The 26967-nt window shown below is 39.2% G+C and overlaps 2 protein-coding genes across 5 annotated transcripts in view; one reads left to right on the top strand and one right to left on the bottom strand.

The window, feature by feature from the left end:
• Positions 1-26967, top strand: part of LOC137009315 (calcium-responsive transactivator-like) — a 56388-nt gene that overhangs the window by 24331 nt on the left and 5090 nt on the right. Inside the window, exons 3-8 of the mRNA XM_067371422.1 lie at positions 2361-2445; positions 17324-17468; positions 17714-17896; positions 19149-19313; positions 24323-24424; positions 24813-24902. Coding sequence (XP_067227523.1) covers positions 2361-2445; positions 17324-17468; positions 17714-17896; positions 19149-19313; positions 24323-24424; positions 24813-24902 — 770 coding nt within the window. The remainder of the gene's footprint in view (positions 1-2360; positions 2446-17323; positions 17469-17713; positions 17897-19148; positions 19314-24322; positions 24425-24812; positions 24903-26967) is intronic.
• LOC137009316 (E3 ubiquitin-protein ligase TRIM35-like) overlaps positions 1-26967 on the bottom strand; it is a 58437-nt gene that overhangs the window by 9895 nt on the left and 21575 nt on the right. Inside the window, exon 5 of one of the 4 annotated variants that reach the window (XM_067371426.1) lies at positions 24342-24356. The exons of the other annotated variants lie outside the window; for them this stretch is intronic. The gene's annotated coding sequence lies outside the window, so the exon portion shown is untranslated. Of the gene's footprint in view, positions 1-24341; positions 24357-26967 lie in introns of those variants that run through there. 4 annotated transcript variants of the gene reach the window in all.

A 26967-nucleotide genomic window follows, 5' to 3' on the forward strand; every position in this document is an offset into this window, starting at 1 on the left:
ATTGTCTGATTTTTAAAGAATTTATTTGCAAATTATGGTGGAAAATAAGTATTTGGTCACCTACAAAAAAGCAAGATTTCTGGCTCTTACAGACCTGTAACTTCTTCTTTAAGAGGCTCCTCTGTCCTCCACTCGTTACCTGTATTAATGGCACCTGTTTTAACTCGTTATCAGTACAAAAGACACCTGTCCACAACCTCAAACAGTCAGACTCCAAACTCCACTATGGCCAAGACCAAAGAGCTCTCAAAGGACACCAGAAACAAAATTGTAGACCTGCACCAGGCTGGGAAGACTGAATCTGCAATAGGTAAGCAGCTTGGTGTGAAGAAATCAACTGTGGGAGCAATTATTCGAAAATGGAAGACCTACAAGACCACTGATAATCTCCCTCGATCTGGGGCTCCACGCAAGATCTCACCCCGTGGGGTCAAAATGATCACAAGAACAGTGAGCAAAAATCCCAGAACCACACGGGGGGACCTAGTGAATGACCTGCAGAGAGCTGGGACCAAAGTAACAAAGGCTACCATCAGTAACACACTACGCCGCCAGGGACTCAAATCCTGCAGTGCCAGACGTGTCCCCCTGCTTAAGCCAGTACATGTCCGGGCCCGTCTGAAGTTTGCTAGAGAGCATTTGGATGATCCAGAAGAGGATTGGGAGAATGTCTTATGGTCAGATGAAACCAAAATAGAACTTTTTGGTAAAAACTCAACTTGTCGTGTTTGGAGGAGAAAGAATGCTGAGTTGCATCCAAAGAACACTATACCTACTGTGAAGCATGGGGGTGGAAACATCATGCTTTGGGGCTGTTTTTCTGCAAAGGGACCAGGACGACTGATCCGTGTAAAGGAAAGAATGAATGGGGCCATGTATCGTGAGATTTTGAGTGAAAACCTCCTTCCATCAGCAAGGGCATTGAAGATGAAACGTGGCTGGGTCTTTCAGCACGACAATGATCCCAAACACACCGCCCGGGCAACGAAGGAGTGGCTTCGTAAGAAGCATTTCCAGGTCCTGGAGTGGCCTAGCCAGTCTCCAGATCTCAACCCCATAGAAAATCTTTGGAGGGAGTTGAAAATCCGTGTTGCCCAGCGACAGCCCCAAAACATCACTGCTCTAGAGGAGATCTGCATGGAGGAATGGGCCAAACTACCAGCAACAGTGTGTAAAAACCTTGTGGAGACTTACAGAAAACGTTTGACCTCTGTCATTGCCAACAAAGGGTATATAACAAAGTATTGAGATGAACTTTTGTTATTGACCAAATACTTCTTTTCCACCATAATTTACAAATAAATTCTTTAAAAATCAGACAATGTGATTTTCTGGATTTTTTTTCTCATTTTGTCTCTCATAGTTGAAATGTACCCATGATGAAAATTACAGGCCTCTCTCATCTTTTTAAGTGGGAGAACTTGCACAATTGGTGGCTGACTAAATACTTTTTTGCCCCACTGTATATATATATATATATATATATATATATATAAGAATATTCTACCACAAAAATAACCTTCTTCTAACAAAGTAGTTACATTTTCTACTGTTCTGTACATCAGAGCTGTTAGTTAAGCAGGAGGAATTGTACTCTTATTTAATTTAATCAGTTGTTTTTGCACATTTCAGTAATATATATAAATAAATATTTTTTATTTTTTTATTTACATGTTTATATGTTTGTTTATATTATATGTATATTTTCAAACAGGGAGGAAACCCTGACTTTGTATTTTATTTTGATCATAAGCTGTTTTAATAAAGGTGATTATGACATCTCACATGAGGTAAACATTTATTCCGCTTTGTAGAAAAAAATAGATATATTTTGTATATTGCTATTCATCCAAGATATGATTTTTGGTCAATATTGCCCAGCCTGTGACAGATAGACTTATAGTCTTTACAATGGCATGTACTGGTCCTAGATCAGTAATTTTGCACTTTCAAAACTGTTTTTCTCTACTGAAAGTTGTTTTAAGAAGACAAATGCCTTTGGTCAAACATCAGTACAATCCATTGAACACACTATACGTCTATCACTCATGATGAAAACATAATTTTCATTCCTGTCAGATATTAAACATGGCTCTACACTGACTAATGTCTGCTGCAGGTCTTTTGCTACATCTTTATAATAAAATAATTGCTCAGCAAACTCTTCCCGAAATAAAGAGGTCATTCAGCTGCTCCATCATGACAAAGCGGGTTCCCTCAAAATAATGCACATTATGCACATAATGAATTAATATTTTCTTTATTCAAATTTTCAGGAATACACTTAACAAATGCTAAAAAAGTTCAGCTAATGAGCCATTGGTTTGCTCTTACCAATGTTGTTTCTTGCATTTTCCCAGGTATCAGCAGATATTGCACAGAAACTTGGTCTACCTAGCAACAATAGCAGACTCTAATCAGAATATGCAGTCTCTGCTACCAGCGGTATGTTATGATTTGAATATTTCTTTCTTTCTTTCTTTCTTTCTTTCTTTCTTTCTTTCTTTCTTTCTTTCTTTCTTTCTTTCTTTCTTTCTTTCTTTCTTTCTTTCTTTCTTTCTTTCTTTCTTTCTTTCTTTCTTTTCTTTTTTTCAGAGTGGTGGGACAAAGCAACACAACTTCATAGCAAAATCTATGCAGCATGATGCAATTGGTCACTTAACTAAATCATAATAAGTAAATACACACACACACACACACACACACACACACACACACACACACACACACACACACACACATACATTTACCTAGCTATCTAAATGGGGACATTACATAGACTTCTATTTTTTTTTTTTTTTTTATGCAGCTAGTTATAAACACTATAAACCAGGGATGGACAACTCCGGTCCTGGAGGGCCAGTGTCCTGCAGAGTTTATCTCCATCCCTGATAAAAACTCACTTGCCTATAACTTTATACTAATCCTAAAAACCTTGATTAGCTGGTTCAGGTGTGTTTGATTAGGGTTGGAGCTAAACTCTGCTGGACACTGGCCCTCCAGGACCGGAGTTGTCCATACCTGCTATAAACTAACACTAACAGTACAATTTCCGCATTTTTACAACTTTAAAAACTATTTATTTTTATGCTATTTTTTTTTTTTTTTTTTTTTTTTTACAAAAGAGGACATCCTCAAAAGGAGGTTTTGGTAGTTTTTTTCAGGTTTGGCTCACTTTTGGATACAAATATGTCCCCAAAATATGGTTAAGCAGGTACACACACAGTGTTTGACAGCTAGGGGGAGCTAGTCCCAAAAAAATGCCCAGGGATTCACAGCCCTGTCTCACACCACATGCATAAGCAGTGCACGTTAATCTCTGTGCCTATTTTAACAGATTCCAGCATTTACACCACACATGTAAGCAACATTGTGCTGTCTGCCAGAAGCAAAGCAAGAAAAAGCCCAAGTGTTATAAACCATGCTAGACTTGCATGTGTTATGTGACTGTTTACTAGGGGTGTAACGGTAGACAATAATGACGGTTCGGTACGTACCTCAGTATTGAAATCACGGTTTGGTACGGATTTGGTACAACAGAAGGGAGAAAACTGAACTTTTATTATTATTATTAAACAGTGGTTTACTAAACAAATTGTGTCTCTGTCTTTAAATAATTTCAATTATAATTAAAATGTTCTTAATCATAAAAAAATCTATCTCTTCTAATGCTGTAAACTATATACAGGGAGTCCTTTCTTGCACAATACTATAATATTAAAGGTTACAATTAACAACAGAGCCCAAATTATTAAAATGAGTTGCTATTTGTTTTTAGATAAATTAATAAAGACTTACAGAAAAATTTTATATAACTTGTGTGTATAAATTGTATGTAAACATGTGAATTGTATATAAGGCAGTTTTTGCATTAATTTCTAAATGTATTTCTTCTCCAATTCGATGCTAAAATATATTAATTTACACAGTGGCCATCCTAACTTTTTATCATGACTGATAAAAACATACACTAAACAGATGTCATACATATGTCATTTACACATACATAAAACATATACACTAAATGATCAGGTTAAGTTAAATATAATAAATATATATATAAGCTAATATAGTGCACATATGTAGCAAAGGAGTTCATTTCTCTAGAGAACTAACAAGCTGTGGACACTGAATGGCATTTCTGAGGTAAATGCTACATAACATATTGTTTACAAGCTGTTTCATTGATGTCTTTCCATGGCTTAAACACTGATTGAGCGATTACACAATTTTTTGCAATTTTTTTAGCGATTTTTTTTCCTCATTAATGTACACACAGCACCCAATATTGACAGAACAACACAGAATTGTTGACATTTTTGCAGATTTATTAAAAAAGAAAAACTGTTTGTAACATTTAGAATGTTTATAAAGAAAATGAAATGAAATGATCTACCCAATAATCTGGAGAGAAGGCCTATATTCAAAGCTGTCTCACCGGTTTCTCAGCAGTTTTTTGCATCTCTCCACCACCACATTTTACAGGTTTGGAAAAAAAATATGATCATTTTGTGTGAACTATCCCTAGTATAAATATGTTTATACTAATATTTAACCTTAGTGCACTGATAGCTGCATTAATATTAACCATATAAACAACAAACAGCAAAGAAAAAATTTATTTATTTATTTTTAATTATTATTAGTGATTAACCTATTTTGATTTTTCATGGCCAACAGAAGCAAATTGGCTGATTCTGATACTGGTTGCAGACTTTTTTTTAAAGCAAATTTATTTGTTGTTTATTTGTTCAAAAAATGTGTAGCTCTTTGATATTATAGGCAAACACTGTATTTGTATCACAATACCAACAAAGATGTTATGAACATGAGCATGATCAGTTGTTTTTTTCGTTTAAATTATTGTATAATTTCAAAATTAGCAGCAAAAACAGCATGGTCTGACTTCAGCTTTATGAAATTATGCTACACAAGACACCTGCATGAAATGCAAATTCACTCTCTGACAGCAGGTGGCGCTTATGGAACAGCAGTGATATAGCGTTGCGTTTCCATGGTTACCACTATATACAAAGTAGCGTCAAAGAACACTCTTCTTTGGTAGCGCTGTGCTGGAGATAGGAGGGAAAGCCATCAAAACAGTTTCGCGAACAGTGAGCTTGTGCATGGTGCAGTATTTTCTCTGCTGTCACGTCTGTTCTCCTCTTTTTGTCCGTTTTCAGCGTGTGCCTGTGTTAACATGACAGGCCTGTTGACAGGTATGGGGTCAGATTCCCGCCAATTGTATTGCAGTCACGGATCAAAAAATAATAAACGTGAATCACAAATTTAAAAACACATGTAAAAATATATAGCACAAACTTAAAAAAATAATGCAAAATGATCGGAATGGCAAAGAACATGGTCACGGATCAAAATATAATAAGCGTAAATCGAAAAATCAAAAGCACATTTAAAAAAATAACAAGCATGAATCAAAACTTTAAACACATTAAAAATGATATTGCACAAATCTTAAACTTGTGTTTATGCGTTCTTAAAAGTTGTTTTCCTTGCTTTTATTACTCTTTTCTTTCTGCTCTCTTTACATTTTCTGCTTATATTTTACTCTTTTGTGCGCTTGTGCAGTTTTTCTCTTTGCTCTTCTTTCTACGTTCTGCTCTTGCTTTTCCAAATGTTGCAGTTCGAGTTTCATGTAAATTAGGCTGGGCTTAAGCGCCACCATTGGTCCACTAGTTCTAGATTGACAGCTCCTCCTCTAGCCAATCAATCGAAGGGAGGGAGATGACATCACTTCAATGCGACCCATACTGATGCTCACACTCATACAGGAGAAGATAACCATCACAGGTGGCAATTTCCGAGCTGTGGTAAACTCTTTCTGTTGCAGGACACTGTTATAATGTATATATATACATTATAACATATGTACATATGTACCTTCATACATATGTACCTGCAACTCGACCTGTCACCGGTATATAGGCTACTTCTACCTGGACAATCTTTTATTGTTAAATTTACCATCCTAACGACAACCTGTCACAGTTGTGCCTGTCTGACGATCTATCATTGTTAATCTTTAATGCACTTACAACTGGACTTGGCACCGTGAAACGCAGCGTCCACCATGCAGCAGCCTCACAACATCACTCTTATGTGTGCCTGGCTCGTCTATACCTGTTATGTTACTGTTAGATATTTTTAGTATTCATACAATAATATTAATAATAATATGCTTGCTTGTTGTCTCTTTTATTCCTGTCTTTTGCACAAGAGAATATAACATATGAAACCTACCTTACTAGGCTAATATATTTGCTCGTGAATTACATTTAAAGTAAGATATGCCATGGCAATTGTTTAGATCAGTAGTTCCCAAACTGGGGTACGTGAGGTGACAGAGGGGGTAACGTTACGCGAACAAAATGCAGAATTTTGCCATTCATTTAATTCTTCTCTACATTAAAATAACATTAAAACTGATCATGTATTTTCTAACAGGTACAATATGCCATATGACATCCAATCAAAATACCATATCTTTTGCGGTCAAATCTGACAGAGTCCATTTCCACATGCAGCGCACATATGGGTGCATATAGCCTACAGTATAGGTTGCGTGCGGAGTCTGCAGCCTGAGCAAAACGCGCAACATACTGCCATTCTGTACCTGCAGATTTAGCACTTACTAGCACGAAGAACAATAGCCTGGCACAAAACGGGCTTAAATATCAATTTAAGATTCAAACTCTTGATACAAAACATAGCCTACCTTTTGTGAGTTCTTGTTTTTAATGTTGATAATATTATATGAGCAAGAAAGCAAATCCAAATATCCACACAACAGTTCAACAAACAAAGGGGTAATATTAAGTGTTATTCTTCACAGTATTGTCAGTATTTGCTCTATTTTGCAACGAAAACAACAGCAGGATTACAACACAGCAGTGCTTCGAGAACGAATCTGCAACTTTGAATGAATTGTTCGTGAAAGTCATGATTCATTCATAAATACAGCCACTTGCTTCTTTGAATGAATGACTCGATGACTCAGACATTAAGACAGTGACTTACCGCCATCTACTGGCGGTTTTAGTATTTAAAATAATCACTTTTCACGTTTTTAGCATTGCATATTTCTCTATTGAACATTTTTTAATTTAAAACATTATTATTGTTGTAAAGGTATTCATAAAGATCAAAAACTGCACTAGAAAGTCAATTTAGGGGGCAAATATTGTCCCTTAATGGAAAATTTACAATCTAAGTGGAAGAGAGGGGGTACGCAGAAGGATGGTAAGTGTCTCAGGGGGTACTCCACTCTGAAAAGTTTGGGAACCACTGGTTTAGATCATCGTATGTTGCTCGTAATAGTAAACTGTGCATATTTTGTCATGTATTGTTTTCCTGTAAACAGATTTATAGATTTTGTCTTCCATGTACAGTATGTCATTGACACGGGTGTTGGTTTATGAATTTGATCACATTTTAACACTGAGATTATAAAATTATAAAGTTAAGCAATAGCCTTCACATCAGTGTTTTCCCCAATATTAGAGCAATTGCAAATGTTTATTGAGCTGTTGTATAAATCAATATAGCTATAAGTTAATTTTGAATGTGTTTTTGCACTATTTTAATGAAAGGAGTATCAAACAAAGTCACAGCAGAACAGCTTCGCTCGTCTCTGAGCAACACAGCAGTGTTTCATTAATGAATTCCTGATTTGAACGAGAAGTTTGAATGAACTTTTCGCCACCTACATATCTGTATCTGTAATTTTGTTTTTATTTAAAACATTAATCTTATAGTATTGTGCAATTATGTAGTTATGTAATTAAACACAATAAATGTGTGAATAAATCACTGCATATCAAATCCACCTGGTTTCTGTAACTATCTTCTCTGTAACACTATCGTAGTCAATGCAGAGATGATACATTCAGTCTTAGAATTAATTTACCTATGATCGTTTAACAACAATTAAGAAATATATTAGCTACAGTAGCCTTAGCATATTAGCACCATGAGCCAAGTAATATTTTAACACCAAATACCATATATTATGAACATAAAGATTAACAATCATAAGTAGACTGCACAATAAAAAGAGTATCTCAAAAAGAGGAATTATTTGTCCATAGTTCAGATAACTTTACAGATTGAAAGTCCTTGTAAAGTTTCAGATTAAACTGTTATCTTCTCCTGTATGAGTGTGAGCATCAGTATGGGTCGCATTGAAGTGATGTCATCTCCCTCCCTTCGATTGATTGGCTAGAGGAGGAGCTGTCAATCTAGAACTAGTGGACCAATGGTGGCGCTTAAGCCCAGCCTAATTTACATGAAACTCGAACTGCAACATTTGGAAAAGCAAGAGCAGAACGTAGAAAGAAGAGCAAAGAGAAAAACTGCACAAGCGCACAAAAGAGTAAAATATAAGCAGAAAATGTAAAGAGAGCAGAAAGAAAAGAGTAATAAAAGCAAGGAAAACAACTTTTAAGAACGCATAAACACAAGTTTAAGATTTGTGCAATATCATTTTTAATGTGTTTAAAGTTTTGATTCATGCTTGTTATGTTTTTTAAATGTGCTTTTAATTTTTTGATTTACGTTTATTATATTTTGATCCGTGACCATGTTCTTTGCCATTCCGATCATTTTGCATTATTTTTTTTTAAGTTTGTGCTATATATTTTTACACGTGTTATACATGTGGTATTATTTTTTGATCCGTGACCGCAATACTATTGGCGGGAATCTGATCCCATAGACAGGCTCAGTAAATATTTCCTGAAATTATTACAAAGCTGTTTGTTTGGATTTATGACCAGTGGACTACTGCATCTCTATTTTTTATCAAGAACTCGTGTACGCGCATATACGTTACACCTAAACATTTAGAATGAAATATTAAGATTTAAAGTTTGTCTGTAAAGTACACCAATAAATTGGCTTTATAAAACATTTAACGCATGATTAAGTGGATGTTAATTCTATGAGAATTTCGTGTTATTTTTCAAAGACCTAATAAATTCTTATACGTAGGCTAATGATAACCAGACACAACTCAACGTACGAGTAAATAGGAAAATAAGGTGTAAATAAGGAAAATAACATTTTCAAAGACCAAGAACATCTTAGGCCTACCTCAAGATGCTTTTTCAGATTAGATGTTGAATCCTTTGAAGCCGATAGAAGTTTTGTTGCAGGTAGACATAGCTTGTATTGCTCTATGATGTACGTCCTCCTTCATGTTTATATAAGTAAAACTCTTCGAATTTCCACTCGAGAAATGTTTTATGCCCTGTTTTCCCATCCATTTTTTTGCGTGCAATCTCATGTCTGCACTCTGCAGGTTGCTGATCTGAACAGGCAGCGCACATTTTTTTTAAACAATGGCTCGTTGGTTAAAAATCCTCAAACAGCTTATTAAATGAAAGTCTATTAAATGAAATAAATGACATAAAAATTCAAAGTAATCCCTTTGGTAATCTAAAATGCTTTTTGAATGTAACTGTAATTTGATTACCACCTATTTAAAATGTATAAAATTTTGTATTTTAAATACGTAACGTTGTTACATGTATTTCGTTACTCCCCAGCCCTGGTTGTACTGTATCTTTCAACATACTGTCAGATGTTCATTTATGTTTATTCGGTAACTAGTAGCCTATGAAAGAGGAAGAGATGAACACGTTCACTCACGTTCCGCACTGCCGCTTGAACTGAGGCGCCTATATAGCGATCTGTCACGTAAGCGACAAAACGGCATTTATTGTTTTGAATTTCATGCTAAAATGGGCAGAATTTGAGGGATGAGACTTTGTTTCTTAACAAAAGTTTTGCTGTTGTCCTTGCTTGCTTACCTGCATAAAGTCTGATGATTCAGCTGTGCACAGATCCAGATAGTTAATACTGGCTTGTCTAATGCCTTGAACATGGGCTGGCATATGCAAAAGTTGGGAGCATATTCATGATCCACCCTTGCCAGACACATTTAAGCACGCTTTGCAGCTCCTCATTTGCTTTCGTAGCTTCAGTTATCTGCTGTAGCTTCTGAGATGAAGCCGGAAAGTGCTCCTCAACTCCAGCTATGTAGTAGACCTCTACTTCCTCTTCAAAGAGGAACCTCAAGGTCTGACTGTTTTGAGTCGGCTATAAGCAGAGACTTTCCCGGGGTATACACTGCCACGGCATTGAAGCGAATCATCCTAATTAGGAGTTGCTGACAGCAAATGGGGACCTCTTCAAAGTTAAACAACTAAAAGTTTGTGATCGGTGAGTACTTTGAAGGACTCTAGACCATAGAGGTATTGTGACAGCTTTTCGCACATCCAAAACCAAACACTCCTTTTATATTTGGGCGTAGCACTTCTTTGCAGCTCTGAAAGTATGGGAACAGAAGGCCACAGGAAGCTTCTTCCCATCATGCTCTTGAAGCAATGCTCTTGATGACTGTTCATGTCGTAATATGCTAGCACTGGTGCTACAATTAACATTTCCTTCACTTTCGCGAATGCCTCCTCTTGACTCTTATCCCATTTCCACACTGCATCAACTAAGTAGCTCATTCAATGGCTGTAGCACAGTAGCACTGTGTGGCAGGTGAAAGCAAAGGTAATTAATCATACCCAGAATCCACTTTAACTCAGTCAGATTTTGAGGTTTGCTGAGGTCCCGAATAGCACAGACCTTTTCCGGGTCGGGCCTGATGCCCTCTTGACTGAGACTATGTCCCACAAAACCTGGATTCTTTTGACCGAAGATGCATATTTCCTCCTTCAGCTTCAGGCATGGATAGCCTTCAGTACTTCCTCGAGTCATGTTCTTGGTGTGTAAGACCATATACCAAGATGTTGTCCATATACAGTAGCGACATACTCCCTTGACATTCCGTAGTATGACATTCAGTAGCTCAGTCATGCATTTCTGAAATATCTCTGTAGCGCTAGTCATGCCGAACAGCAAACAACAAAAATGGTACCTCTTGCACGAGGTTATGAAAGTAGTCAACCTCTTGCTGGCATCATCTAGCAGAATCTGCTGGCTGCATCCAGACTAGAAAGACTGTTGCCCCAGCCAGTTTAGAAGTGATGTCATCCAAGGTTGGCAGATTATACTTTTCACGGAATGACAGCTTCGTTCACTCCTTTGAGGTTGATGCATATCCTAATGTCTTCATTCCTTTTGGGGCACACAATGGGGTGGGCTTGGAAACCTCTTCAATCATGCCTAGCCGCTCCATTCTATCCAATTCTTGTTTAAAATTTCTTAAGCATTGGGATTGGTACTCTACATGGACACTGTATAGCTCCGCTGTTCTTTTGAGCATTATTTTTACTGATTCGCATGCCATCAGTCCCAAATAGCCAAACACACACTCTCTCTTATCTCATCTATTCTTTTTATGAGCCCCTTTTCAATTGCAGTACTGCATCCCAGCAAATTTCAAACATGGGCTACTTTTGCCACATATGAATTCATCAAGTACATTTTTTTTTTTCACGCTTACTTTTGTTCTCAGTTGGCCCATACAATCCAGCTTGCCACCAGGACTGTTCAGTATGTTTGTTTTGCTCAGTGGTATTTTATCCTTTAGGCTTCCGTAGCTTTTCTCAGATATTACAGTGTCGTCTGCACCGGAGTCAATTTTGCAATTAATTATTTGCCCAATTATTTGTTACATCTTGTGCCTTTCTTCCTCTCACCCCGTTCATTTCTATAGCCTCGTCCTTTGCTTTGTCTATCAGAGCTATTTTTTCTTCCTCCGCCACGATTTTGTTGGGAGAATTTAACCTCCTTTCGCTTTGCTCTGCATTCTGTTTTTTAATGAGTTTGTGGCTACGTGCCATTTCAATTGCTCTAGTGAGTGTCAGTGTTCCTTTAAGATGCAGATTTGCCTCTCAAAACGATCACAGTCCTGTCTCAGATATATTCATCTTTTAGTTAGCCACAATCGCAGTGTTCTGAGAGCTCGTACAGTCCCCTTATGAATGCCTCCACTGTGTCTCCTCAGTGCTCAGGACCTCAGACTGGGTCGAAGGTTTACCTTCCAACAAGACAATGACCCTAAGCACACAGCTAACATAAAATTCACAACAACTCTGTGACTGTTCTTGAATGGCCCAGCCAGAGCCCTGACTTAAACCCAATTGACCATCTCTGGAGAGACCTAAAAATGGCTGTCCACCAACGTTTACCATCCAACCTGACAGAACTGGAGAGGATCTGCAAGGAGGAATGGCAGAGGATCCCCAAATCCAGGTGTGAAAAACTTGTTGCATCTTTTTGTTGCATCATTTGGGTACGTGCCATTTCAGTTGCTCTAGTGAGCGTCAGTGTTCCTTGAAGATGCAATTTGTCTCTCAATCCGATCACAGTCCTGTCTTGGATATATTCATCTTTTAGTTAGCCAAAATCGCTATGTTCTGAGAGCTCGTACAGTCCCCTTATGAATGCCTCCACTGTGTCTCCATCACGCTTACACCGCTAATGGAAGCGTGCATGTTCTTATATCACATTTCTCTGGGGAATGACTCACCACTTCGTAGTTATCTCTGTCCTCATCATTGTCAAACTTGAATGATTTGAATATATTCTATGTATCCTTGCTCATGGATTAAATGAGAGCACTGACCTGCATGCCGCCGTCCTATAATGATAATTTGGTTGGCTGTTCTGTAGCACATGAATCTTTGTTTCCACTCCGGCCATTCACTCAGCCTTTCAAATGGGAAAATTTCTGGTGGCAAAAATGTATGCATGGTCCTCACCTGTATAGCTCTTCACTCAATGGGGAAATATGCCATCAATCTGACACTGTCCACTGAGCTAAAATCCCACTTTTAACACCATGTCATAAACCATGCTAGACTTCCATGTGTTTTTTGACTGTTTACTGAACACTTCCTCATATGTACATACGCATACATAATGACCAATTAGAAAGCTTGAAACCCAAATACTATGTATCACAATGTGCACAGAGTACAGCAGTGGTTCTCAAAGTGTGGGGTGCAGGACACTTCCCTAGTTCTCAAATCTTGTTTAGTTTCAACATTTAAATATGCAGGATTGACTATATAGATGTGAGAGAACCAATGAAGTTTCTTCTTATTCTGATTCTGAGAATAAAGAACTAAATGCCCCAAATGAATAATTTAAAGACATTTCATTGTTGTAGACAGAAGCACTGAACAAATATCACCAAAACTGACTTTAGAGGTTAATATTATATGTTCTGATTCTGTCACTGTTCATAAGTCTATAACTGACCTATAGTCCACAGAAATCCATTTTGAGCAAATAAGTCTGTCATTCGACCAATCTTAGAGGTATATTTAGGGTTTGTAAACTCATCACATGTTTTTGTATTCTATCTGGGATATGTTTTTGGCCTCTGCACCACATCTCGCTGTTTAACAGTTTAAGGGGTTGTTCACTTAAAATATGTTCTTGTGTTCCACTGTGCTTCTTTTTAACTGTTGATTCATATAAACATCCACTACACAGATGCTTTTAAATTCTGACCATTACATTTTGTTTTCCCCTGTGAAAATTTCATCTTAGGCACTCACAGGTACCGATACCTCTGTTGTGAGGTTGTCAGGGGCTACTGTGTCATCAGTTACACGTAGGTGCGTAGGACATATATAGCAGGGCAATTAATTCATACCTTAATGCAGGGTATGGAATGGGGTGAAAATGAGGATGGCTCTGTCAGTTGCAAATGTTGAACAGAAAATTTACTGTCCTTTCTGCGCAAACAGGTCTAGTTTCGATTTAAATGCAGCCACATCTTTCAGCATCATTTGAAGAAACTTTTGTTTCCCTTGAAATTCGCATCAGTCAGAATAGCTACTTTGTGCATGAATGTGTTGTCTTCAAGGGGTGGTAAATCATGTCTGCCCTTCTCTTTCATAACTGGAAGTAATTACATGAAGCAATCAAGGACATTTCTAATTGCTCCTAAAGGCAGGAACACACCAAGCCGACGCCAACGAACTAGTGGCGATGAAAGCAGACTGCAGGGTTGGCTCAGCGTCTGTGTCCAAAGTTGGCCTGACACACCAAACTGACGCTCGACAGTCGACGGCCAAGTAGCACGTCTGTTCTGTGCCTGCGTAAGATGATATGCCTTTCCGTACCAGCAGGTGGCAGTAGCTTAACAGCCAATCAGAATGATCAAATGGCCTGACGGATCGATGAGCTCCGACGCCGATTCAACATGTCGAATCGCCAAAAAAAAGCAGACGAGGACCAACTTCAGCCGGTGGTGCGGAACACACTGAGAAAACTTAGTCAGGCGACAAACAAAAAACTGCCCGACGGCTGACCGTTGGCTTGGTCTGTTCCTACCTTAATGCAAAATGCATTGGTAGGAGAAGAAGGCTGGTATTTCAGGATATTTTCTAAGCAAAGTGATTAGTCTTTTTAGCTTTCCAAACATTGTAGAAGAAAATAGCTTTTTTTAGGTTTATGTTTTTGGTCTATAAAAAAACTCGGTGCAGATTGAATGTCTTCACCATGGGTTTGGCCCTTTAATGGAAGCAAGATCAACATTTCCTCTACAAATTTTCCTGCTTTGAGAAAATGCACCCACACTACTACTGTAGCTGCTAAACTGAACTGAAGTACTCTGACCTTTCAATATATATTTAGCAACTGTGAAAAGAGATTATATGAAATTAGTTCTACTTGTGCTTATGGTTGAATCAGACAACAGCAGCTTTGAAATTTGCCTTAAGTAGCTTGCTTTAATACAGCAAATGTTTTCTGACAAATAAAACACATTTGCTTACCACCTATCTCGGCAAAGGCAAATTCCATTTCCCAAATATTCATTGTCAACCTTCCTTTACTTTGACGCCATCAGTAGTTAATGTACGTACACACAACATATTTTATTTACTGTATATTATATTTTATTTATTATAAAAATGTTTCAGCAATAATAATATAGTACCTTGTGTCAGAAATACAAATGAAAACAATCAAAACCTGACTTCATACCTTAATTATAAAAGAGCGATTGCGAGATGAATCCTATCAGTCACACTTGGGTAAATTGTTCAATTCAAGTGGCCATTGAGAAAAATCCAGTAGCATGATTTGTCCCCAAAAGCAAATTTCTCCATCATTGTTCTTTTGCAATTATGCAATCTGAGTACCATTTATGTTTTAAAACCATAGGCGGAGTTTCACTTTTGGGAACCTACTGGTAGATGGGCCACAAGCGCTGATTTTTTTTTAAAATATACCATATATAAAAACTTAGTTGCCAAACTCAGTTCCTGGAGGGCCACAGTCCTACAGTTTAGTTCCAACATGCTCTAACACACAAACCTGTAGTTTTCAAATAAGCCTGAAAGACTTGATTAGCTGGATCAGGTCTGTTTAATTAGGGTTGAAGCTAAACTCTAAACTGCATTTGAAACCCCCACTATATATAGGCATTTAGTTTAGAATTGAACGGCAATGATAATCACGGTGGAGCTCTATGACGCATGCACAGCAAATGCTCCCCGCCACTGCCGTCTTTCCCAGCCCAGCTCGCAGCTGGTCCCAATTAAGCACTGGACAGAGAGAGAGAGAGAGAGAAACAGAACTGCACACAATACATATACACATCCATCACCATGAATACAAATAATCAACAGCAACTAAAAATAAACACTTTATGTCCAGGGACATAACTGAATACACATTGACATAACAGAGTAAATATACTGTCACATATTTCACAATATATGTAAAGTCACAGTTCCTTATGTATTATTCAATATATTGTAATATGTTGGCGCAATATATTTTTCTAATTTTCAACCAAGAAAAAAAATTTTTTAGCGTTAAATCATGTAAACCTATTTTAGTGGACGCCCTGAACAGAAATTTGAACAGAAATACAGGTTCTGTCAAGAAACTCTAGATGGCACAGGCTGATGGGTCCTTAACTACATAGCACAAGCTGATTGGTTTCCTGTCATATCTGCAGCCAATGAGCTTGCTGCTCAACATTTAAATAGCTATAGCAGTTTGCAGCATGCTTAGGAGAAATTCAACATCTAGATAAGTGAACGATCTGACGTGCTACCACAGCAAATGATGAAGGAAACGTCTGCCAATTCCACCAAGTGGTTAAAACGTATAATTTGTATTCATTAAAATTACTTTTAACATTTAAAAACAGACATGTTCAAATTCCAAGGCTTGTCAGTCTTACCAACATGAACTAACAAGCTTTGGAATTTGAACATGTCTGTTTTTAAATGTATAAAAGTCATTGTAATGAATGCAAATTATACATTTTAACCACTTGGTGGAATTGATAGAAGTTCCCTTCATCATTCGCCGCGGTAGCGCATCAGATCATTCACAGGTATAAATATGAAATTTTAATTAATATTTAATGTCGATATACAATGTTTACATACTTAAAACTAATTATGTTATTAATATCTTTGTAAGACTGTCAACTTTATAGAACAGTGGCAAGGAATGCTAACATTACCGAGCTCTGAGAGCCCCCAAGTGGTCGGGAGCATTTCCGTTGTGTTGTGGCTTTATTTCGTTGTGTTGTGGCTTGATTCCGTTGTGTTGTGGCTTTATTTCATTGTGTTGTGGCTTTATTTCATTGTGTTGTGGCTTGATTCTGTTGTGTTGTGGCTTGATTCCATTGTGTTGTGGCTTTATTTAATTGTGTTGTGGCTTTATTTCGTTGTGTTGTGGCTTTATTCCATTGTGTTGTGGCTTGATTTCGTTGTGTTGTAAACTTATGTTTGCTTTTTTAATTTCGTTGTGTTGTGCACTACTGGGCCACTGTACAAAACTCATGAAAAATACAAACAAACCTGTGTGAAAACAGCAATATTTCTCCAAGTGTGCACACTTTTAGTCTAAATGCCGTAATGAATAAATAAACCGGAGTGTATGTGTTTGAGTTTGGATGGGTCTCGTTATTCTGTTGGAAAAATCAATAGCTACAGATCGATTAATTTATACTCCTGGCATAAATTATGAAATTACCATCACTCTTTACCATACAGTGGTCAAATATCACCACACTTACAGGTTAAAAGGTTCACCAGCATGGGGCAAAAGGCACCCAGTGTTTATACAAATACTTTAGCTAAAGTAACATATCTAAGTTAATAGTTGTTCAAACCATAATTTCAGCAAAGTTGTACTATTTTCTGTTTACTTTGATAAATATACTGTCATTAAAATATGTTCATTTAAAAAAATACAGAAGACTTTACTATTGAAAGTATATATTTACACAATCTTATTCAGTCTCTCTTCTTTTTTCTTCTTTATCTGTCTTTCTGTTTCTCTTTCTCTTGCTTTGTCTTCACATTAGCCTCCCAACCCCAATATAAACATAGGTCCAGGTGGGATGAGTCAGGGTGGTGGAGGTCAGTCTCTTCACTCTCAAACTAATATGAATGATAGTATGGGCACTGGCTTGCCACCCACTTCACTAATGCAGAGCCAAATGAACAATGGTGAGACCCTCTCTGCATCCAATAACTGCTTGTGTGTCTGTGCTGTGCTTATTGCTTGCTTATTTCTCTGGGCAACTTCTTTGCACCATATGTATTTCTTACTGTTTTTGCACACATTGCCATACTTTTCTACAGCTTGCCTGGCTCTTATAAACACTACTTGCCCTTTCATTTGCGATCTTTGACTCGTGGTGTTTTGATGAACTGAATGTGTGCTTATCCTGATTGTGAGTGTGTGTTGTCAGGCCCCAGCCACGCCCCCATGCAGCAGCAGCCCACCATATCCATGAGCCTGCCCCCCAGCAGCCATGGCACGGGGCCTGGGTACAGCCACTCGGTGCCCTCCTCTCAGGGAGCTCCGCTCCAAGGTCAGGTGGCCTATTCATCTATGGCCTCTCGTGCCAACCTCAACATGCAGTCCAGCCAAGGTGAGCCCTGGAGGGAGCTCACCTGAGGGTCCCATCCAGAAAAACAATGTAACAGGATAAGTTATTGTGGGAGGAGGGGTTTACCGAAGATGTTATTTAGAAATATTACGCATTATTCTAATTTATGTAATGCATGGTAAGGATGTGGGTGAATCACACCAAGACAAAATGAAAACAAAAAAATATTTCAAGCCAATTTTTGCAATGTGAAATTATTTTCATGACCATTTAAACTTTATAGGTATAGTTCACACAAAAATGAAAATTATCCCATGATTTACTCGCCCTCAAGCCATCCTAGGTGTATATATCTTCTTTAAGACGAACACAATCTGAGTTAAATTCTAAGCTTTATAACGGTAGTGAATGGGGCTCAAATCCATCATAAAAGTAATCCATAAAGCTCCAGGAGGTTAATAAAGGCCTTCTGAAGTAAAGCGATGGGTTTTTGTAAGAAAAATATCCATATTCAAAACTATATTAACTATAATCATTGGCTTCCGGCAATGGCTGCTCATGAGTCTAGTTCCGGCGGAAAAGTGAACTCTGATGTGAAAGCAAAGAGGATGGAGCAAAACAAAACACTGGTCATGAATTAGAAGTCTAAAATTAGAATTTTTAAAGAGAAATGTTGGAGGATTTCAATATAAGAGAAGAGGAGGGTCAAAGTTCACTCTTCCACTGGAAACAGACTCACGTACAGCCATTGCCGAAAAAAAAGACAGAAAGAAGATAATCATATCACCTAGGATGGCTTGAGGGTGAGTAAATCATGGGATAATTTTAATTTTTGGGTGAACTATCTCTTTAAACCTATAACAAATAAATATATATTTGGGAAATGGACATGTTCTTGACAGGTTTCTTGAGATTCATCCTTATGCTACTTCATGGATGAAGATGCCACATCAGAAATATCTCTTGACCCTCAGGAGAGAGATCAAACACATTCAGTTCATCAGCAGAAAGCTTTTCCCTTTCTCTGACTTTTGATTTAATCCTCTTTTTAGGCATTCTTTGAACCTTTAAAACCCTGAAATGCTGCCCTCTGTCCCAACTGACAGTGTTTCTTTCTTGATTTTACCCCAGCTTCATTTGGTTATTAGTAAAATATCTTTGGCTCGTCAGAAACTGCACAGCAACAGTTTAGTCCTATATAACCTTTGTGTTGTTAAAAAGTATTTTCTGATCATTAAGACTTTTGTTTACACTATTTCAATGTTGCAATGTCTGTGGTGCTGGTTCCCACTAGTTTCTGTAATGCATCAGCAAGGCACCGGACCCCATTACTCGTCGACCTCGGCAGGGGGTCAACACTACCAGAGTCAGCAGACTGTTGGGATGATGGGACAGGGAAACCAGGGGAGCAGCATGATGCCACAGAGACCCATGGGAAGTTATCGTGCCCCACAGCAAGGTAGGTGCTGTGACCTTTATTTCATAACCTGGTTATGGATATTTTGTGTCTGTATGTAATTGTGCTGTAGATTTGCAGAGGTGAAATCACCAATGTTATGTTCTTTTTCTAAGTGGAATGTCAACGCCCTTTGGATGGGTGCTTTACCCTAGCCCTGGTTTGAAAAAGCTAATAAGTAGAGGATGTTTACCCGCGGGGCGCCTCTCCTTATTATCTATCTATTGTTAAAAGTTGTATTTTTAAATTAGCAATTTGTATTCCCTGTTTAGTTTACCTTTCTCCCCAACTGTTGGATCTTTTAAGTAGGGTCTTTTGCTCCCCTTTGGATGGGTACCGCATAAAGGCTCTCTAGTATGATGCATGTTCAAAGAACCTGACAAGTTAGTATTCGTGGTTCTTTTATGCTCTATAACCTAAATGAGTGAATGCAGTATTTTATCGATCCTGGAGAAGCACTTTTATTCAAGCAGGTCATGGGCACTTTCCCCTATGTACTCTAGAGTATTTACATAGAGCTGAAGCTCCCCTGCAGTTTCCTAGGGGTTGAGTTTTGATGTAGAGAGTCTTCTGCAATTATATTATGCCGCTCTCATATTTGCATCCCTTCTGATAAAGTTAAGGGTTGCATTCTTTCCCTGAAAGCAGTGGTAATACTGAAGGTCATAGTTGATAATGTTTAATAGGCTAATGTTTAAAAAGGGTTATTGTCAAGGTGCTGTCATAGCTATGTCATTTTTTTTTCTTAGAGCTCTGTTTTTGGGACCTTATAAGGCTGACTTCTGTCCCGCAAGGGAGGGAGAAAGGTTGTAATGGCCGGGACTTTCTTTGCTATTGTTATGGAACACATGAATACAGACAAAGGTAAAATCCAAACAGATTGTACTGAAAAACACACAGGTAGATAGCAGGTTAGTTAATGGGTTGCAGATCAACGTGGTGATACTGGCTTGAGAATGATAAGTCTCATCTGTAGCAGGTAGAGAAGTGGCTGGTGGACTGAAGACTGGTAGACGATAACACACAAAAGACTGAAGAAGACAAAGGACGGGATAGCTCAATACACAGGTAAGTAATCCACAGGTAAGTTGCCAGGTAGAGTTTCTGTGCTGAATGATGAGACCTGACCACCATGTGTGTTTGGTGCTGGCTTATATGGAGGAACGGATTTTGATGGCTGGCAGGTGCGGTGATTGTTGCATAGGTGATAGACAGAGAGGATAATGGAAAACATAGTGTGCTGAGGTGACTGGTCTGGTAACTGAGGATTGTGACAGCTATATGGTACAGAAGCTTGGGAATCTTCAACTTCCATTGGAGAATATTGGCTTGTTGTGCCACTATACAGTCTATATGAGTCATTTTGGATTTGCCCTTTGGGTTGATGCACTCTAAGTAATACGTGATCTTTAAAGAGATTTTATGCTATGCCCATTATGTTTGTGCATCTTAGCAGCTTAGTAAGGCAGGTATTTCCTTGGCATGGAGTAGTGTGTATTGGTTCCCCATAGCATCAATATCAGATGCAGCATTAAAGAATGGGTGGGAAGATCATTCCATCAGCAAGGAAAACCAGCTCACTTAACCACCGCAGGCTTGGAGGGGATGCAGACTCATAAGCGAGAGTGGAGGTAGAAGGGTGCAGAGCCCGTGGTTGTTCTGTAGGCAAGAACCAATGTCTTGAACTTAATGCAAGCCACACCCGGTAACCAGTGGATAGAGATAAACAGAGGTGTGACGTGGGCTCTCTTGGCTCATTGAAGACAAGCTGTGATGGTGAGTTTTGAATAATTTGCAAACCTGCATGATCATGCTGTTTTTGCAACGTGATCTTTAAAAGTTAGCTGATCATCAAGGATTACCCCAAGATACCTGGCCGAACTCTATGGGATTATCGTTGATGAACCTAGCTGGATGGTAAACCTGTGATGTACTGACAGAGTGGCTGGAAAGATGAGAAGCTCTGTCTTAGCTAAGTTAAGTTGTAGGTGATGTTCTCTCATCCATGCTGAGATGTCTTCCATCAGTCTGAGATCTGTGCAGCTACCGTGGGATCATCTGGTTGAAATGAAAGTACAGCTGTATGTCATCAGCATATCAATGATAGGAGAAACCATGTGCCTGTATAATGGGTCCCGGTGATGTAGTGTACGTAGAGAAGAGGAGGGGTCCAAGAACTGATACCTGAGGTACCCCAGTGACCAGTTAATGTTGTAACAGTTTTCCTGTTACTGTTGTACCAGTAGCCTTCTCAGTGCAGCACTGTCATTATTCATCTGGCGTACCTGGAATAGCATGCAGCAATTAGGACAATCAGTGATGGATTATATGGCACATAGGGACATTCAAATGAAATCTTTAATCCAATCTTCCTATGTTGTTTCATCTTCTCCCCACTTCAATCTAGCCATATTAACATAGTCCAACTTATCCTATTCATTTTAAAGCACCTATCAAGCTGGAGTTTCAAAAGTTTGTACGTTTGTAAGGAGAAGACTCTATTTCTTAGAAAAATGTGATGAGTACCATGCAATTGAATAACCATTGAATAATGCTGAGATATTATCCATGTTGCTCTCTGATATCTAGCTGAATTTGCTGAAAATTTGTGCCATTTTCTTTCTGCTGCCCTGAGTTCGGTCCAGTGCTCATGGAGAACACTGGATAAGGTTGGAGGGAGTAGTGCCTAGAGGAAAGAGGACAGAGTGGAGAGAGTGGAACTCTGCAGCATATGGCTTCTCTAGGTGTATGTTGAAGTCACTGAAGTGTACAAGAAGGGTGCCATCCTCAGGGAATGAGGACAGCAGCACAACTGCGCAGAACTGCACTCCATGGTGGTGTCAATGGAGGCAGGAGCCATGGTGGTAGAAGTTCTGACGTCACCATGGTGACGGCCGGAGGCGATGACAGCGATAGAGTGAGAGCCCAATGCATAGCCAAAGGTCCGAGGTGAGGGAGTGACAACGATGGCCCTGGCGACCGCAACCGAGCCACAACGACGACCTCCCTCGATGAGGGTATTGGTCCAGAGGACAGAGGGAGAGCTGAGGCGACTGAGGGTGGTGGCAGTGGTGGAGCCTGAGGGATGGTTGAGTGGGTCGCAGATAAAGGGGTGGAGGGCCAAAGCGCAGTGGATGGCCCGCAAGTCCGTAGCACAGGTGTGGCGAGGTCTGACCCAGGTGGAGCTGACTGACCAAGGGAGCCCAGTGAGTCTGAATGTCCAATGGTCCACGCTGGAATCGTGGGCAGGAGGAGTGTAGGCGATGAGGAGTGATGTCAGCAAAGGTCGTAAGCAGTGCTGTGGGCTCCTCTTGCCCAGGTGGAGATGGCTCCCAGCTGGCCCAAGGAGGATCCGCACCACTGAGAGAGAAGATGGATCCAGAGTGACTGATGGGAGAAGGTGACAAATGGCTAAAGGGAATGGCTAAGGGCTGAGGACAATGTAGGACGGCTAAACATATTCCAAAGAAAAGGGCTATGTCATCTTTTAAGGTGGTCTGATGAGTTGGTGGGAGAGGAAGGCAGGGTGGGACAGATGGGACTGATGGGACTGACAGGACTGAAGATGAAGAATTGTTGGATTGAAGGGCTGAAGGTGGTGCTGCCAGTTTTACGCTCTCAGTGGCGGGAGGGTGGGTGGAACTCTCCCCCCAACACAACTCACATGGAGACTTACACCTGATGTCAATATATACAAGACCCGACACTGAACAGAGGAAAGACAGGAACTTAAATACACGGATAATTAACTCAAATGACAAACAGCTGTGATGATTGGGATTAGTGTCCATGGTGACAGATTGTGGCGGGAAACTATAACAAAGGAAACCTGTGACTAAGGAAAACAAACTGAAAGTCCATGACAACTACAGCAAACTTGAATGTGATTGTAACAATTACAGGTTTTGGTCCAATAATTAAAACCTCCTGTTTTTTTTCTGAATTTAGTAGTAAGAAATTACTTGTCATCCAATTTTTTCTATATTTTAAATTACAGAATGCGTTTATGCATTTAGAATAAGCTTTTTAAAATGTGCATTCATCCAATCAACATTGAGAATCCAGATGGTATAATCAAACATATCTTGTGGAGTTCTCTTGGAGTATGCATTTATTTGTGATTAACTGTTGGATACAGAGTGCCCTCTATAGGCCATGACCAGCGACTAGTTGACATCTTGTTTAAATCGGCATGGCAGAGCATTAAAGTCAATAAGTCGATTAGTCAGTGCAACCCCTAGTGAGGATACATAGTTGTGCAGATACTGTGACATACAAAAGGGCACTGTCTTTTCTATGTTGCCATGCTGTTTCCTGAGAAAACACATAATTCCTGCATATACCTGTTTGTCAGGTTCCACGTAAAAAGCTGCACCTTTGTTGAAAGTAGACAACCCACACCTGATTATCATTGACTCTGCTTGTTTGTGACCCTACGCTAATTTGCGCTGCTCTTGATAGATTGCGTTGATCATAATGAAAATGAGCTGGCTGCATCTGTACGCATTGTGTGTAGATCACCCACAGAACTTTCCACTCCCATCAGTGCCTTTATGGGATTGCGGTCTAATCTGCCCTGTTTAGTAAATCTGGCTTTAAATTTGAAAGGATGTAGTGATATCTGGAGTTTCTGCACACCACCACTATATTACCCCATGTATATATTATCATATTAATACTCCAAATTGATTTGTGACATACCAAGCACAGATCATCAGTTTGCATTTCATGCCATTCCCATATTTTTTATTTTCTCTTTTATTGGAGGAGGTTTTTTGCTACCATAGTGGCCATATTAATATTCTACATCCATCTCTATCATTTTCAAAAAAAAATTACACATACATATCTTTAATTAATTTAGAAACATCCTACCTCTTTGGCTGCAGTAAGTGTAGCACACAGTGGACTTCTAGAGCACTTTCTCTCCCTCAGAAAACCGCCCAGTCCATTCTTTTGAAACTGCTTTTAGATCGGCTGATTAACCAACCCTGGTGTCGCCTGTCTTACAGGATCAGCCCCACAGTTCATGGGCCAGGAGGAGTTCTACGGAGAGCAGTATGGACACACTCAGAGCTCCAGCGAGCCTGTTAGCCAACAGTTTTACTCAGATGGTAAACACACTCTCATCCAGAACCTTTCTACACTCATTCATTCACTAATTCATTCAACATCCCTGTTTCTACTTTAATTCATCTCAGAATCTTCCAGTCATGCCTTTATGTCTATGATTTCTTTTTTTTTTCTCAAAATATTCCTAAAATAGACTTGAGAACAAGCTCCTTTAAGCGTGTATTCATTGCCTGTGAATCTTTTTTTTCTCTCGGTGTGCTGAAATTTCAGATTTGGCTTTCCTTCCTCGTTTTTTGTTGATTCGTTAAAATATTTGATTTTTTGAATGTCTGAATGCTGCAACGGCAGCTCTGTGCTTCTCCCCCCCCCCCCCTTTTTTTTTCTTCCAGCTGATCTGTGGATGTGCATTTTTATGTCTTTCTTCAACAGGTCATGGGGAGTATTCCTATCAGCAGTCTTCTTATGGGGAACAGAATTATGAGAGATCCTTTGACGAGTCCACACAACACTTCTATGAAGGTAATCAACTGTTATAATATATATATATATATATCGATTAGGCATAAAATTATGACCACCTTCCAAAATTGCAGCTTTTGTGGGGTGTTTCCGGTCTGCAGTGGTCAGTATTTATCAAAAGTAGTCCAAGGAAGGAGCAGTGGTGAACCGGCGACAGGGTCATGGGCAGCCAAGGCTCATTGATGATTGTGGGGAGCGAAGGCTGGCCCATGTGGTCCAATCCAACAGACGAGCTACTGTAGCTCAAGTTGCTCGAGAAGTTAATGCTGGTTCTGGTAGAAAGGTGTCAGAATACACAGTGCATCGCAGTTTGTTGCCTATGGGGCTGCATAGCCGCAAACTAGGCGCAGACACGTACCACCTACCTAAGCATTGTTGCAGACCATGTACACCCTTTCATGGAAATGGTATTTCCCTGGTGGCTGTGGTCTCTTTCAGCAGGATAATTCACTCTGCCACAAAGCAAAAATGGTTCAGGAATGGTTTAAGGAGCACAACAATGAGTTTGAGGTGTTGACTTGGCCTCCAAATTCCCCAGATCTCAATCCAATCGAGCATCTGTGGGTTGTGCTGAACAAACAAGTTCGATCCATGGAGGCTCCACCTCACAACTTACAGGACTTAAAGGATCTGCTGCTAACATCTAACCACAGCACACCCTCAGGGGTCTAGTGGAGTCCATGCCTTGACAGGTCAGGGCTGTTTTGGAAGCAAAAGGGTGACCAACACAATATTAGGAAGGTGATCATAAAGTTATGTCTAATCGGTGTGTATATATTAAAATATTTAGTCATGATTAATCACAATTTTGAAACTGTTGCACGTTTTCAGGCCCCCAAAACGCCATTGTTGTGTAAATGAATGGCCAAAATGCATAAAAGGTTTTCCATTTTTTGTTGAAAATGGTGTTGTGTAAACAGTAGGGCTGGGCGATATATCGAATGCCTTTGTCACACGCATTTTCGTAGTTCACTGACAAGCCACGCAATATCGCGTTCAATATTGACGGCGATTCATATCAATATTGAACGTGCGTGGCTTGTCAATGAACTACGGCTCTGTCTATTAAATGGCGCTCCATTTGAAAGCAGGTGATGGCGATTTAGCGGTAATCAGGGAACCGGCTTTACTGACGAAATGCGCATGACAAAAGCATTCGATATATCGCCCAGCCCTAGTAAACAGCCCCTTAGATGTCTCCCTAATCCCTAATAGTAAAGACTCCAAGACCTCAGATGGGTGAGTCAGATAATGCCAATTAAGATCAAACTACAGGACTTTAAACGTTGGCAGATCGCTGTGCTGTTCAGACTAGGGATTGAACGACTCCAGATTTTTTAAAGTCGACATTTATGTGATTAAAGTCTAGTCGACGTCGACTAGTTGATGATGAAGTCATTAAAGAACAAATAAGGGGCTGTTCACACAGAACGCGCTTTTCCATTCCAATGCGCTACTTTTCCATTGTTTTTCTATGTAAACCCACTATAAACAGGCGTATGTCCGTTGCGCTCATGTCTTGCGTCTTATGCAGCATCTTGCGCATATGACATTCTAAAAATGCGGCACTAAAGTTCAAATCAGTTCAACTTTGAAAGTAAAAATGCGTCCTGTGTAAACGAGCCCTAAGTCTACACCTCGAGCTGAGGTTGCCCTGTGCACAGCTATGATATGATGCTCTATGATAGATTACACTTATATGAATGCGTAGTGAGAGAGCGAGTGTGTGAATTAATTCTACCTGGCAGCTTCTCTCTAGTGAACTTTTCAGTTTCTAAGCTATTTTATTGATAAATCACAGAACAGTGTTGACAATACATTTCTGCGCTACTGAATGATTCAGTGAGAGTGCACGATCTGCGCACTACTGTCTATATCTGTGTGCATAATGTAGCAGCGCGGTTTAGAATGGCGATTAACTTTACGTGTACAGTAAATTCATTTGATCAATATTGCGAATCCAGATGGTATAATTAAACATACCTTGTGGAGCGCTATTGGAGTATGCATTTATTTGTCAGTAACTGTTGGACATGGAGCATAAATGCTGCTGCGCCCTCTATAG

Source organism: Chanodichthys erythropterus, chromosome 20 (genome assembly GCF_024489055.1).
Source record: "Chanodichthys erythropterus isolate Z2021 chromosome 20, ASM2448905v1, whole genome shotgun sequence".
NCBI lineage: Eukaryota > Metazoa > Chordata > Actinopteri > Cypriniformes > Xenocyprididae > Chanodichthys > Chanodichthys erythropterus.